This window comes from Columba livia, chromosome 18 (genome assembly GCF_036013475.1).
Source record: "Columba livia isolate bColLiv1 breed racing homer chromosome 18, bColLiv1.pat.W.v2, whole genome shotgun sequence".
NCBI lineage: Eukaryota > Metazoa > Chordata > Aves > Columbiformes > Columbidae > Columba > Columba livia.
In genome coordinates this window covers 2,610,064-2,625,122 of record NC_088619.1, presented here as the reverse complement: position 1 = coordinate 2,625,122, position 15,059 = coordinate 2,610,064, and the positions used below count along the sequence as shown (strand labels likewise).

The 15,059-nt window shown below is 42.9% G+C and overlaps 1 protein-coding gene and 1 long non-coding RNA gene across 3 annotated transcripts in view; one reads left to right on the top strand and one right to left on the bottom strand.

Moving 5' to 3' along the window:
- Nucleotides 1–15,059, bottom strand: part of LOC110356623 (uncharacterized) — a 132,780-nt gene that overhangs the window by 87,317 nt on the left and 30,404 nt on the right. The window lies entirely within an intron of this gene.
- The window catches only part of LOC102085069 (myosin-1B), a 36,152-nt gene continuing 29,795 nt past the window's right edge, over nucleotides 8,703–15,059 (top strand). The window contains exons 1-6 of the mRNA XM_021283556.2: nucleotides 8,703–8,793; nucleotides 11,149–11,365; nucleotides 11,463–11,606; nucleotides 11,699–11,855; nucleotides 12,371–12,398; nucleotides 12,489–12,600. Coding sequence (XP_021139231.2) covers nucleotides 11,162–11,365; nucleotides 11,463–11,606; nucleotides 11,699–11,855; nucleotides 12,371–12,398; nucleotides 12,489–12,600 — 645 coding nt within the window. The 5' untranslated portion in view covers nucleotides 8,703–8,793; nucleotides 11,149–11,161. The remainder of the gene's footprint in view (nucleotides 8,794–11,148; nucleotides 11,366–11,462; nucleotides 11,607–11,698; nucleotides 11,856–12,370; nucleotides 12,399–12,488; nucleotides 12,601–15,059) is intronic.

Below are 15,059 nucleotides of genomic sequence, written 5' to 3'. Positions count from 1 at the left end.
ACGGTCTGTGTGTCCTTCAGACTGCTCCATTAATAAATGGATTATGCTGGGTAAACAAAGCAGCATGAGTCAATCACCCTCAGTGGAAGAAGCAGCAACCTGACTCATCTGACATAGGCAGACATTGCCGTCAAAACCCTTATAAAAATCCCCAGGGCCAGAGACACATCAAATAGAAGGGCACTGCACTGGCAGTTCTTTTTGCCTAACAGAAAGGAGAGATATTTGTTTATTTCACACAGTTTATAATGCGATGGGACATTTTGATGGGAAATGCATCACCAGGAGGCTCTCAATGCAAACAAGGCAACTACTTTCTCCAGTTCTGTGTTTTCGAAACAAAGAGGTGGACTTCTCAGTGAAGGCAATCAGCTTTCCTCTAGAATCATTATGCTGCTTGAACTTCCATGTTGCAAGAGGTACCACAAACTATCAAAACAGACTCACACGTGAATGACCCTGACCCAGGCTTTTAAATGTTGCATTACAGTTGGGCATATTTATTCTTTCTTACCATAGAACAGTTTGGGTTGAAGGGACCTTCCCAGCTCCCCCAGTGCCCCCCCTGCCATGAGCAGGGACATCTTCACCAGCTCAGGTTGCTCAGAGCCCCGTCCAGCCTGGCCTGGGATGTCTCCAGGGATGGTTCATCCACCACCTCTCTGGCCAACCTGGGCCAGGCTCTCACCACCCTCAGGGCAACAATTTCTTCCTCATGTCCAGCCTGAATCTCCCTCCTTTAGTTTAAAACCATCATTCCTTGTCCTATCACAACAGACCCTGCTAAAAGGTCTGTCCCCATCTTTCTTATTGGCCCCTTTTAAGTATGGAAAGGCTGCACTAAGGTCTCTCTGGAGCTTCTCTTCTCCAGCTGAACCCCCCAGCTCTCTCAGCCTGTCCTCCAGCAGAGCTGTTCCAGCCTCGGGTCATTCCTGTGGCTCCTCTGGCCCCTCTCCAGCAGGTCCATGTGTGTCCTGTGCTGAGGACCCAGAGCTGGACCAGCACTGCAGGGGTCTCACAGAGCAGAGGGCTCTGCACTCTCCTTTCTTCTCTCTCTTCTTGAGGGACTCCTGGTTTCCCTGTTCCTCACACAGGTTTTCAGAGTAGACTGTACCTGAGACAAAGATACAACGTGCCCTGGATGTTGTATGGACCTGTCACCACCATTCTAGTTCAGTGGTTGCAGTGATGTTTTATATTCAGTATTCCAGAGGCATAATAAATGGCGTGCAGAAGTACAGGGCTGATTTACAGATATTTGGGGTTTTCTGAGGGAGGCAGTGTCAGACACCACTACCTGTGCAGAAAAAGGAATTAATTTTTGTCAAAATAAAAGTTAAAAGTCCTGGTTAAAAGTTCTTCATATCTACCTGCAGCAATCACAAATCTGAGACTGTCATCACCGATAAGGGTAGTTTCTTTTGGCTGGAGGAGATATGCACAGTCTAGAGATGGTTTGCCAGTATTCCCGAAACTCACCATCTGCACCACCTGCAGTCCCTTGTTTCTCATGAGCCCATGCCTTCCCCTAATGACCTGTGAATTCCTGATGGAAGATCATCCTTATTGCTCTTCCTTCATTCTAGAAGTGCCCTTTGAGACAGTCATTCTCACCTACCTTGCAGTCAGATGCCCTGCATAGGTGTCGTCTATTATACCTTCTGGCAATGAATCACATCTCCTTTAATCTGTTTTGAACCATCATCCTACTATTTTCATTTGTTGTTGCATAGTTCTTAGATAAAAGACTCAGTGAATATATCTATGACACTCAGGATATAATATAGATATATTACCTTTTCCACTGAATCTTTTTCAAGCTGGAGAACCAAAGTCTACTTAGTCATTTCTCCGGTGAAGGGTATTCCATACCAGTCATTTTCTTCTATTCTTCTGCACATCTCTTCTAAAGTAACTTAATCTGACAATCTGGCAAACAGATGCTATATTTCAAAAGCATCATTAATACTGATTTTCAATAATTCTTGAAATATTGGGGAACTGCCAAAGGGCAGGTAGTAACTTAAAATTCTATAAATATTGTAAATGTTTGTGACACTTTAAACAGTGCTGTAAGTAATAATCATGTTGATAGTGATTTGAGACAAACACTGGAATACTTGACATGCTAAAATAAATACAATAATTCGTACTGTCTTTTTAAGGTAGCTTAAACTGTGTTGATGTTTATGAGTTTAGAAGTAATAATACTAATAGCACATATATCTGTTTCTGGTTTTCATTTATATGTATATTGGCAAGCTAGAAAACTACAAAACCAAAGCAGTACGCACTACACATATTAAAAGCTGCTTAATTAACAGGTGTTAAAATGATTCTGTATGTGTGGGGTCATCAGGGGGAGGATGTGCCTTGGGAAAGGGTTGGTCCCTCACCATATTCTGTTTTAATAAAAAGATGACTCAGGAGAAAGCGCAAAATCACATTTCTTACAAAAAATTAGATGAGTCATATACAAAGGACAATATAATTGCTGAGGAAAAGTAATCATGGTTCCATTATCCTCACAGTTAAGCTACAGATGCACTTAATTAAAATGCAAATGTAAGTGTATATAGCAAATAATGAAGAATGCAACCTGTAAAAAGTGCATGCAAGTTCCATGCTGCAACCAGCACAGCTATTTTGGATATCTGATAGAGAGCAAGTTGTCAAAGAAAAAGACAATAATAATATTATCTGTACATCTGAGTAGTTATCATTGTCATTTCATGCCTGTGCTCAAACTTCAGGCCAGACTGTGACAGACTGTGAACAACTCTGATTTTAAAAAACAAACAAACAAAACCAAAAACCCCCAATAAACAATGTAATAAAAGCATTGAAAAGCATACTAAAAGACTCCAAAAGCAAAAGAAAAGGCCTGAATATGATGTCTCAACAGTGCATGTTGCAATGCCAGACCTGAAGGAGTCCATTTTCTCTGACAGAATCCAACATATGCTCTGAGATATTCTCCTACTTCCTTTAAGTACTACAGTGTACCTAAATATTAGGCATCATGAACATAATTCAAAACTAACAGCCAATGAGGTCTGTGGAAATGCACCAGGGACACGGTGCAAGGACATCTGAGCCAACTTAAAGTGATGACAACGACACATCTGAAAATCCATCTCATTCCAGATAGGGACCTAGGTCGATTTACAAAGAGGTGATAAGATTTCATGGCCTCTAAAGTTTACATCATTTTGTGACAAATACTACTTTTTCTGCCTTTAAAATAAAGAAAAAATGAGGTAATGATGACAAATCTACTTTGCCACCTCATCTCCCGTACAAAATAACTTAATGGTAGGAGCATTTACCCAAGATGTAAGAGACTTGAAATCAAATCTTACTCTTCCTTGAGGAATTCAGATGCCAGGCTCCCATTCCCGTAGCTATATGGCTCTCCGCAAGCTCACAGCATGTGCACAGGCCCATGTGGGAACAGATTAACAGTCTCAACAGGAGTGCTTGGGACACAGGCAGAAAAGTGGTGATGACTGCCTAATCTACTGGTTAGGAAATCCACCTGTTAGCTCTACATGCTAAGCCTCATTCAAAGGCCTTTTCATATATTTTATAGCAAGCAACCACTGTTTAAATAGCATAAATAGACAACTCCTCGCTGGTGAATCTAGAGAGCTGTGGTTATTTCTGTCCCTCTTGTATTTGTTCTAACTCAGAACACTTTGAATTTTTTCTTCGTATCAGAGCAGCCTCAAGAAAAAGGATGGAGACGTTTGGTCCTTGCTTTCCTCATTGTAACTATCTTGTAATTGAGTGATAAATCTGCAGAGTAAATTAATAATAATAAATGTGAAATGATCCTCATGAGAAAAAACTTAATCCCATTTTTACACACAGAAATGGGCTCTAAGATGACCATCACTACTCAGAAGACACTGCACAGATGCAACAGCTGTTCCTCTGAAAACATTACCTTCTATTTTTGTAATGGTTCAAAAAGGGAAATCAATTCGCTTTGATTATTAGGAAAGGAACGGAGCACAAAGAGAAACTATTACATGAGTGTATGAATATATCATGTATTCACAGCCTGAATACTGCATGCAGTCCTAACTGCATGAACCCAAGAAGAAGATGAATGAACCAGAGAAGGACAACAATAGTGAACAAAGCAATGTGATCACTTCTGAATCAGGAATTATTAAGAACTAAAACATGGGTGGAAAAAAAGAGTAGACAGGAAATAATGTTTCACTTTAGATTATATCAGTTTTTCAGATGGATGGCTCAGAATGAACTAAAGTGGTTGCTCTTCATACATGCAATTAACTTGCTGACACAGGATGTTGTAAATGCCAAATGCTTACAGGAGTACTAAAATGACTGACTAATTTCATAGAAGAAATCCATGAAGAACTATTTAATCTAAAGGCGTAACATTTTCAGTCCCACTTACTTTAGTGTGTAATGCAAGTTTTTGCTTTCTCTGATTAATAGGTCATATACTAAGACGAAGGAATAGAGAACAGAAATATGGGATACAAGTCATATGGCTAAGAGTAGCCAACTGAAACCATTTTAGTTAGCCCTGTGTTTGACAACACTCTCAACTACATTCCATCCCCCAGCCAAAGCTCTTAGAAAACGCTGATCTTCATCCCTATGTGTCATCATTTAAGCACCTAACAACACCACTTAGACATCTACACTTAGAGAACACTGCTGCTTCTACTCACCACCACCTTCATAACTAACATCCAGTAGCTATGACTGCTTCTAGTCCTGCCAGGTCTAAGATGAAGCCATTGAGCACCTTCAGCAAGAGAACTGGAGAGTGATTAGGCCGTTGCAGAAATGGCAAGCACACACAGACTTGGGAGCTGATAGTCTAAGTGGAGAGAATAGTCTATAAAAAGCAAGCAAACTTTGTGACTGATTCCTAGGCTAATCTAGGGCAATAAACAGCCTAGATCAAGTAGGTACTGCAGACTTGAAAATACATAGTGCTCAGCACTAAGAACCTGAGGAACATCAGGGGCAGCTCATATACATGGATAGTTTGGGTTAGAAATGGGTCAGGGTCAAGGACCCAAAGATGGTTAAGGACAGACTTGTAGGGAGCATGGAAGGACTGCAGGTGAACATGGGGTGGGATGTAATGTAGGAATGAGGCCAGACATAGTTATGTGTAGCAAAATCCCAACGTTTGAAGAAGTGTACATCCATGACTACAGAGAATGAAAAGAGGAGCGGCAAACACCATCCTACCATAATGTTCTAACCCCACACAGCTTCTTCAGGCAAATCAGTGTTCACCTCTTTACCTGTGACAGGCTCAGTTCACAGTATGCTGCCAGTGTTGCCATTTCAGTCAAATATGAGTTGGCTGTACTGTCATCACACTAGTAACCACTTTACCACATGGCTTACTAATGCTTGCGATCAAACAGGTAGTTCAAAGGTGGACTGGCTTTGGAAGATGTGGTATGGATAAGCAGTCAGTGCATAAGACGCAAAAGGGCATTTATTCAATATATGAACCAAATCTTCATAGAAAACACATAAAACCAAGCATTCACTCTTTCACTTTCTACCTCAGTGAGACATCCTCATTGAGACAGATGGCAGTGGTGATAACACTGGTCCAACGGTGTGTGCTGCAGTGAAAAATGGTTACAAGAGGTCAAGGACACAATGGAAGGATGATGGTGAGCTCCCACTGGTAGTACCTTACTGTTACAGGAGGTGAAGTGGGAAGTTCTGTCAGGAGTGACAAAGTGTCAGTAGTTGACAGCCACCTCTGAGGGGCACATAGTACTTATTTGGGGACATTTCTCCATTCTTGAGAGCAGAATTTCCTCCTCTACACTCATGACTCAGCAGGCAGTACATCTTCCTCCCAAAGGTCACCACCGTGTCTAACTAGAGCTTTTTTTTTTTGTGAAAGAGGTCTCCGCCTGCACAATCCTAACACAGGGAGCTGGTATCCAGCCAAGTTCCAGTAAATGCTTGTGTCTCCTGCACCTCCTTCCAAAACTATTGCACTTCCATGATGGAGCATGTTAAGTGGCGTTAGAATGCACGGCCACCTCCTCCAGTCCCTCCAGCCCAGGAATCATGCCTGGCCACTGGTCTGGTACACAGGGACCCAGGGTCTCTGCTCTGGCTGAGGGACACAGCTGCCACTTTCCCATTTGTGGCTTCAACCAGTAGCGAAGTTGGGCACGTGTCCCAGAGACACACACACAGAGGATACTGACACAGGTGGTCACAGAGACTGCCACAACCAAGGTGGTGCCATCGAGAAGACCCACATCACACAAGCACAGACACGCACATCCCCTTCTCCTCTGTGACTGGCAGAGGCAGGAGCTCACTATTGCAGGAGGTCACTATTGCAGGAGCTCACTATTGCAGGAGGTCACTATTGCAGGAGGTCACTATTGCAGGAGGTCACTATTGCAGGAGGTCACTATTGCAGGAGGTCACTATTGCAGGAGCTCACTATTGCAGGAGGTCACTATTGCAGGAACTCACTACTGCAGGAGGTCACTACTGCAGGAGGTCACTATTGCAGGAGGTCACTATTGCAGGAGGTCACTATTGCAGGAGCTCACTACTGCAGGAGGTCACTACTGCAGGAGGTCACTATTGCAGGAGCTCACTATTGCAGGAGCTCACTATTGCAGGAGCTCACTATTGCAGGCACACACACACAGTCACCAGGTTCACAAGCACATTCACAGCTCCCTCGAGTCCAGCACAGCCTCTTGGTCCCCCAGCAGCCCTGCTCGGACCCCAGCCCTCTGACCTGCCTCACGGTTACCTGCTCAATGGCTGGCCCGTGCAAATATGCAGCACACATACACATTCCACTCATCCTGCATTTAATAATAAGAAGAAGACAGGACAGACTGTGGTGACAAGATGCAGGGCTCAAGCCAAACACACTGACTGGGCCCATTTTACATGCAACTCACCCTTTTACACTCTTGTCTGTTTATCCCCCTCTTTGTTCCTCTCTGCTCCCCCTTCCTCTGCACATCCCCTGATGGGTTTGTACAGCCCTGTCAGTTCCTGCACCCACCCCAAACCTGTCTGGGATCTCCCCTGGTTCCCAGTCTTATCACTCTTGAGGTTCAGGTTGATCTTCCTGGAAGTGGCACCTGTAGTTTCTTGATAGCCCATCAATTACTGTGACTGGCAAGGTTTGTTTCTTATCATCTCCATGTTTGTTTTATCTGGTCTGTGCCTCTGTTTATATTGTTTCTGCTTCTTCCTTTTATTTTAGTTTCCCACCTGACAAGGTCCCTGATCTGGTAAACTTGCTTGAATAAACATTTTCACACTCTCACATGCTTCCATCAAGCAGTGTGACTGACCAGGTTTGGTTCCCATCACCTCCTCCCTTGGCATTCACCAGTCGGGTTTGTGTCCCAATTTTTGTTCATGGCTTCCTCCCTTTCTTACTGTCCCTTGTGTTGTCAAAAAATGTCCTTAATCAGACAGTCTTAGAGGAGCAGACACTGTCCTTCCACATACCCTTACAGAGCAAGTGAAAGTTATTCTGGTTCAACGTTCAGCCTGCTCCATGACATCCTCTGTAGGATGATGGAACCAGGCTCCTTCCTGCAGGCTGAGACCCTGAGTATGCCTGCAGGTCACACGTGTTGTAAACCTACAGACCAGGACTGCAGGTCCCCCTTGTGGTCCATAAGCTGGCAGTTGTCCTACCCTGTCCTGAGCTTGAGGGTGGTTTCAGGCTTGCCAGCACTCCATACTGTGGTATAAAGAAATAACAAGAGAAAAATTCTGCCTCACAAAGTCTTCCTCCTGATCCATTAGCACGTGCAGATAGACAGAAAGGGTAGGATGAGATCTGTTAAAATCGTAGTTCATAAAGAAATAATTGTGCACAATTGTTGGTTAAAGCAAGATCTTAAACACTTAAAGCAACTGTTGCCTTATTTGGTATTATCAGAGCTGTCTTTGGGTTCCTCCATCCTGGCACAGTGCAATGTGAAAAGAACAGGTCAGTGCAGCTGACTCCATACAACCTTAAACCAATCCTGTCTCTGAGTAATTAGCAGAGAGATCAGAGCTTCAACACGTTTACAACTAAAGAGTAAATTATTATTGACCAAAAATAGAGTGCTTGAATTCTGTGTAGGCAGGAGGTTACATATAAAGAGCCACAGCTGAAGGCAACCTTATTCTTTGTTACCTCCGCATCTCACGGTAAGTCCCATTTGCTTGCTTCATACTCTAACCAGGGCATCTCCACAGATGTGCAAAGAAGTGGAATATCTAAGGGCATTTTCCTCTCATTCCCCACTTCTAACATTCCAGGTCATGCTTTACATGTAACGTCAAGGTTATACGACCCAAACCCCTCCAGTGTGATGGCACAAGCAGAAGCAGAAAAGCCATAACATGCCATTCCTTGGAGGGGCCCTCTACAGACTTTGCTACCCCCAAGCACTATGAAAGGCTCAGGAAAACTAACTCTGAAGGCAGTTTAAATTGATTGGGAAAATATATGTAATGTAGCTAATCTTTTCTTACACATTAGATTTATTTTCCGCAGATCACAGTAATGTGGGGAACACCCAATTTTAGGTGTGATTTGGCTTTAGCACAAAAGTTGTCATGCTCTGTGTACAGTTCAGGTGTCAGGAGAGACTACAAAACATGTATAAATGTTCAATAGACCATATGCCCAAGACAACGAATTGGTTTTTATTTAACCCTCTCTGTTCTTTCTTTAACTGTTCCACACAGATACTGCAAGCAGATTCCCTCCTGGGCTCCCTGAAGGTAAGAGTATAACAAATAACATGTAGTTTTGCTAATTGATCCTGAGCAATATGTGAAGCTCACTCAGGCAAGGGCAGGTGGCAAAAGACCATGTTGTAGAATGAGGTTTACTGAAAAGGATATATGCTGTTTGAATCAATATGAGCATATGTACAGTTCTCAGTATGAAATACTCCGTTTCTCTGGAAAGAGAAGTGACAGATAAGCTTAGCCCAAAGGACATGAGAGGCAGTCACAGTAATGTCTTTTCATGGTGTTACCTGGGATCCTGGGGCTTACAGATGATTAAAATTCACCCCGTGCCATCTGCACAACTGCTGAAAGCCTGAACCTGAGGTCGTGTTCAGAGAGAAGGCTCGAAGTACAATTCAAGAAGGATCTAAGCTTATTCTGCCTTAAGGTAGTTTCCTCTGGGGTAAGATGTAGATCATTACATGCTGACTTTGGCTTAGCACACAGGTTCTGAAACTAGAACAAAGAGTCACCTTCACAGCGAGCTTAATATGCACCATTCCCTATTAACTTTTTGGGGGAAGGTTAGTGCTTAAGTGACTGGGAGAGTTAACCAGAGCAACAGAAGGAACCATCCACATATGTGCCTAATACCAAAAACTGCTCACTGAAATTAAAGCTGAAAGGGATGGAAGTACAGGTTACTGTCCCAGAGAATGCCACCTTCTCTGCTCATGAATGCATAAAATCTAAATTTTACACTATTTCCTGTCATTCAGTAGTTTAACAGACTATGGACCCCGATAAATCTTCTGATAACCTATTGGCATTTTCTGATGCTGTGTTTAACCTTTTCATGGACACTGTGAGATAATTTCTCTCTTTCATGTTGCATCCCCTGAGCCACTCAGAGGCAGGATCATATAGGTAAAAATGCTGGGCTCTATATACACAGAATAATACTTTCAAAGTAAGTTAAAGGTTCTGGGTTCTGTGCTTTGAAATTACTGGGTGTTAGAGGTTCTTGAGAGATGCAGTCCCTCAAAGTCTTGCAAGGTGCATTTCCTATAATAGAAGGGTTTTGCCAAGAGAGATCTGCACTTCTACAGCAATGTGTCCAAAATCAGCATTAGAAATGCCTTCAGACTCCTTTCATCATTCTCTTGCACATAAAATTATCCCATGTTGATTGTTTCAGTACTATGATCCCTCGGAAGTATACGTTGCATTGTTCAGTTCCGTCCTTTCATCTTTTTTAGCACCACAGTGCATCAGACAGCCCATGAAGTACCAAGGCTTTAAAACTGTTTTAATACTTTTTTTTGCTAGCCTGTATATTAATTTGCCTGGGGAATAACATTCTGTTTATTCTTCTTATTATTTATGCCTACATTATTTCTGCCTGTGTTATTTCCAGATGCTCTTGGATTATCCACATCAGTCCTTCTGACTATGGCAACCAATAGTATCTACTTGTGTTGAAGAATTTCTACTAGATATGGCTAAAAATGTAAATTAAAACTGAACATAAAGTTTTCTGAAATATTTCTACTACCCTGGTACCTATTGATACACATCAATTGTCTTTTATTGATTCATAACCGATATTACTCTATATAATTAATACATTAAAACTCAAAGGTACTTTGTAATATTACTCCATATAATTACTCTATATTACTCCATATTCCTCTATATTACTCTATATGATTAATACATTAAACCTCAAAGGTACTTTGTAATTGAAATTATTTGAAATGTTCTTATCAAGTGTTTATTTACCTAGATAATTTTATGCTATTATTACCTACAATATACTTTATATTTCTTTATTAGCTAATTTTGCCACAGATCTGAAAATATGTTTTCTGTTTGTTTCATATGCTAAACAGGCTTGGCTTTAGATAGGTGATGACCCTCACAATTTGTTCCAGTGTTTGGTACAAACAGAAACTAGTTGAACTTTCACTGCCTGGTATTAAAACATAGAAAATACAAGGGTGCCAAGAATACCTACACTTAAAAATCACATGTGAGAGCCAATCTGTTTAATTTAAGGATCTTACTTGTGTCTAAATTTCTAGATGTTTAATGACACAATGACACAATCTATCTAAGCAGCTATGTGTATGTGGCTTTGAGAAGTATATGGCTGTGCAGCTGTGTGAATAGCAGGTGAAGGTACAGCAGGAGAGGCTTTTGAAACCTCACTTGGGCGCACAGGCAGCCTGTTGACGCTGGATGTCTTCAGAGACAATGCCCCTCTGTCTACAAAAGGAATTTACTTTATTAGGATGTCTTAGAATTGAGGCAGAAGATAAGCGCCTGAAAGCATGACCGCTTTCTGGATAAATGTAAATTACAAATGCACAGGCTCTCTGAAACTTTTCTGAATTCCTACAGAGCAACTTCGGACATGAGTTCGGATGCAGAGATGGCAATCTTTGGAGAAGCGGCTCCCTATTTACGGAAGTCTGAGAAGGAGAGGATTGAAGCCCAGAATCGCCCATTTGATGCTAAGGCAGCCTGTTTTGTAGTGGATGAAAAGCAAATGTATGTGAAAGGTACCATACAGAGCAGAGAAGGTGGCAAAGTCACAGTTAAAACACAAGATGATACAGTAAGTGATACCAGCTGTTACTCATACATGATCAGCCAGTTCAGGCAGTTCCCTGGCTTAGATTTCTTCTCCTTTTGTTCCCTTCTGGTTTGGTCAGACTGTGACTGTAAAGGATGATGAAGTCTTTCCCATGAATCCTCCAAAATTTGATAAGATCGAGGACATGGCCATGATGACCCACCTCCACGAACCCGCTGTGCTGTACAACCTCAAAGAGCGTTACGCAGCCTGGATGATCTACGTAAGTACCAGCAGCAGTCTTCCTTTGGGGAGCTGGGAGAACTGCTCTGCCAGGCTCAGGGGAAGGCAACGTGCTGTGTCCCTTCCTCGCAGACCTACTCGGGTCTCTTCTGCGTCACCGTCAACCCCTACAAGTGGCTGCCGGTGTACAACCCAGAGGTGGTGTCTGGCTACCGAGGCAAGAAGCGCCAGGAGGCCCCTCCACACATCTTCTCCATCTCTGACAACGCCTATCAGTTCATGCTGACTGGTGAGTCATTTGGCAAGAATGGGAAACCCAGATGTATGCAGGGCTGGCTGCTTGGTCAAGGAACACTTGACAGTTCAGGCATCTTAGGTGTTGTTCTACTCAGTGCCTGATGGCAACAGCTCCCATAGTCCTATGGCACAACCTGAGATTAGTCTGCCTGTGGCATCTTAATGACCTCTGTGTTGTCAGATAATGAAGGAAAGGCAGCAGCTATGGCTTTCTGCCCACTCTCCTAGTAAGGAATTTAAAGAAACATTACGGAAGGAACATAGCAGTGAATCTGATTCTGATTAAACTATGTAAGCCAAGGTCTGTAGATTGAAAAACAAACACACAAACAAACAAAAGGTAAGTGGGAAACATAAAGAACCATCACTTGGAGTTAGATTTCTGGCTGCTCCATTCCTCTGTGCACAAAAAGTCTACCCACAGACTAATGATCAGTTAGTTATGTCTGATGAACAGCATACCTCCACATCTCATTTGAATAGCTCTTTCTGTGACTTTGTTTTCAGATCGTAACAATCAGTCAATCCTTATCACGTGAGTATACTTTGGCATGTGTAACAAATCTGACAGAGAAGTAAAAATGTTTCCTGTTTCCTGTAACAATTAATATCTTCATTTCAACAGCGGAGAATCCGGTGCAGGGAAGACTGTGAACACAAAGCGTGTCATCCAGTACTTTGCAACAATTGCAGTTACTGGTGAGAAGAAGAAAGAGCAACAGCCCGGCAAAATGCAGGTATATCATTGGCTCCCCCTCTAGAGTTTCCCCAAAACTGTGCCTGCAGAGCAGAAACTATCAATGCATACTTAGGACTATCAAAACACAGAAAGTGTAGTGCAACTGAGGAGACAGCCAGGATGCACAGGGCAAGCACACTTATTTACCCTCATTTACTCCTGCCTCCATCCCTCTGAACACTAGTGGAACTCTACTTAAAGATGTATTTTCTTACTGTGGGAAAGGCCCAAGACTCAGTTTCTCTCTACTCTCCATTTACACAGGGCAGGTCTTCACCAGGGAGAGGAAGATAATGTAAGACGGCAGTTTTCTCTGTGCTATGTATCTATCCATTATTATTCTATGAGATCGGCCACATCCACAGCACCTGAGCGGCCGCAAGTGCAACGCAAGCAGAGGGTTCCCACTGTGAGGCGATTGTGCCATTCCTATTGCCAGTGCCATCCCTATTGCTGGTTCCATTCCTGTTGACAGGGGAGTGCGGGAGCTCTGAACTCCAGAGTGGTTGTGCTGAATCAGAGTAATTTTGATTGCATCAGGTAGTATTTCCATTGGCTTGTTCTCCTGCCTGTGGTCAACATAACAGTCCTGGGAGGCAGCACAAGAAAAGGGGCAGATTTGGGACAGATGAGACCACTTGCCTGACAGTTAGAAAGGAACCTCAGAAAGGAACCTTCCAGGGGAGAAAGCACATACTCTGATGCCCCTATCTGCTGAGCAGCCCAGCTGCTGTAATCGGAGCCCAGTGGTGCATTTGCAAGGCGTGGGTTTCATTCCCTAGTACAGAGCAAGCAACAAACATCCTTGGGGCACAAGTGCGTGTCACCAGTCTGTGGGATGGTATGTGCATCAAAGTGGGTGACACGTGTCAGCATGTTATTTGAGTACCCAAGGGCACAGCAGAATCTAAGAAGATTCCAAGGCTGAACATTCTTTTCACACTTAGGCAGGTGTCTGTGATTGACGGGTCATTATGGCCGAGGCAAGCTCATCACAAGCACTCTTTCCATCAGCAGCATTTCAGAATCTCCTAGGCTCAGCTTTCACCAGCTGCTCACTATGCTAGGACTGATCTCAGAAAAACTTTGAGACAGCTAAGAGATGTACTGACCATGTCTGATATAAGGAAAGTCACTTGGCTCTCAGAAGGACAACGACCTGTTCTGCCCTCTTCCGAGTTTATTCACAGAATACTCTGGCTTTTTAGTATTTACAGTCCCTGTAGCAGTAGTATTCGCCTCTTCATAAGAACATTAAACATTCAGGTTATAGTTCTGTCTAGCCCAGTGTCCAATCGCAGATGGAGGCTGAAACTAGATGCCAGGCAAGAGTGTATGAATAAGGGAAGCATGTAACGGCATTTTCGCAAAATACTTTCTCAGCTTCCAGAGCTTTGTCACCCAGCCTGTAGAAAGGACTCCAGAACGAACTTGTATAAAGAACTGCTGCACCTTCTTCCATGCTGTTTTCCATGCATGATGCTCCCTTCTGAGTTCCCTGGTCAAAGCTGTGCACTAAAAAGGGGTTTGGTGTTGGTGTAAGACAGCTGCACTGGCACATACTTGTCTCTCACTTCTCTATTCTTCTCTCCCTCTCCCTCTCCTCCTCTCCTTTTCTGAAGTTCATTTAGAAAGCTGAAAGAGACATGTGGGAGGGCATTACTCTAGAAATTTGTTATTTTTTATTTAAAAAAAATGCAGAGAGACCTTCATATGGTACTGTGCTGCGTTAATTTTATAGGGTCCATCTTCACGGTGGAGTAATTAAAACTAATTTGAACCCGTTGTGCCATCTGCAGACAGAGCTGGGAATGGCACTCCCTCTCCACTGCAGGATGCTAAAGGCTACAGGGATCACCACATACAAAGATTCAGCAACCAGAGCTGTGTCACTAATCTTTCATCTGGACAAAATCTGATTTTTTCTCATTCTTTCTTTTCCATCTCTGTCTTGGAAAGTATCCCTGGAAACATTTTCATGCCCCGAGTGCACAGAGATCAGTCATGACTTTGCTAGAAGCCTTGAGAAAAGCTTTTCTCCATAATTCCAAAAAAGCACATGGTGACTCTGCTTCCTGAACTGCATTGCACAGAAAAGGAGAGATATAATGTCACAGAAGCTTCTTTCCTCCCATATTTTTGCAGTTAACAAGAGTGATACAATACATGTTGATTGTTCCTTCTGCAATCACGCAGCAAAAAACTCAAAGACTTTCTGTTCCCTGTTTTTTAAGTTGGGTATTTGAGTCTCAGGCTTTGTCCACGTCCCACTCTTCTTTCCTAAGCATGTCTGCACTCGGAAAGGCTGTTGCTTGTTTGAATACAATTGCAAAACTTTACATTCTGCCTTGCCAGGTGGTTCCTATTAAAGGCTGTACCTCTCTCTGTGTGTCCTGGGTTCACGAAAACTCCAGAAATTATTCCATAATTTTCATATTTTCTTTAGCTATCATGGCC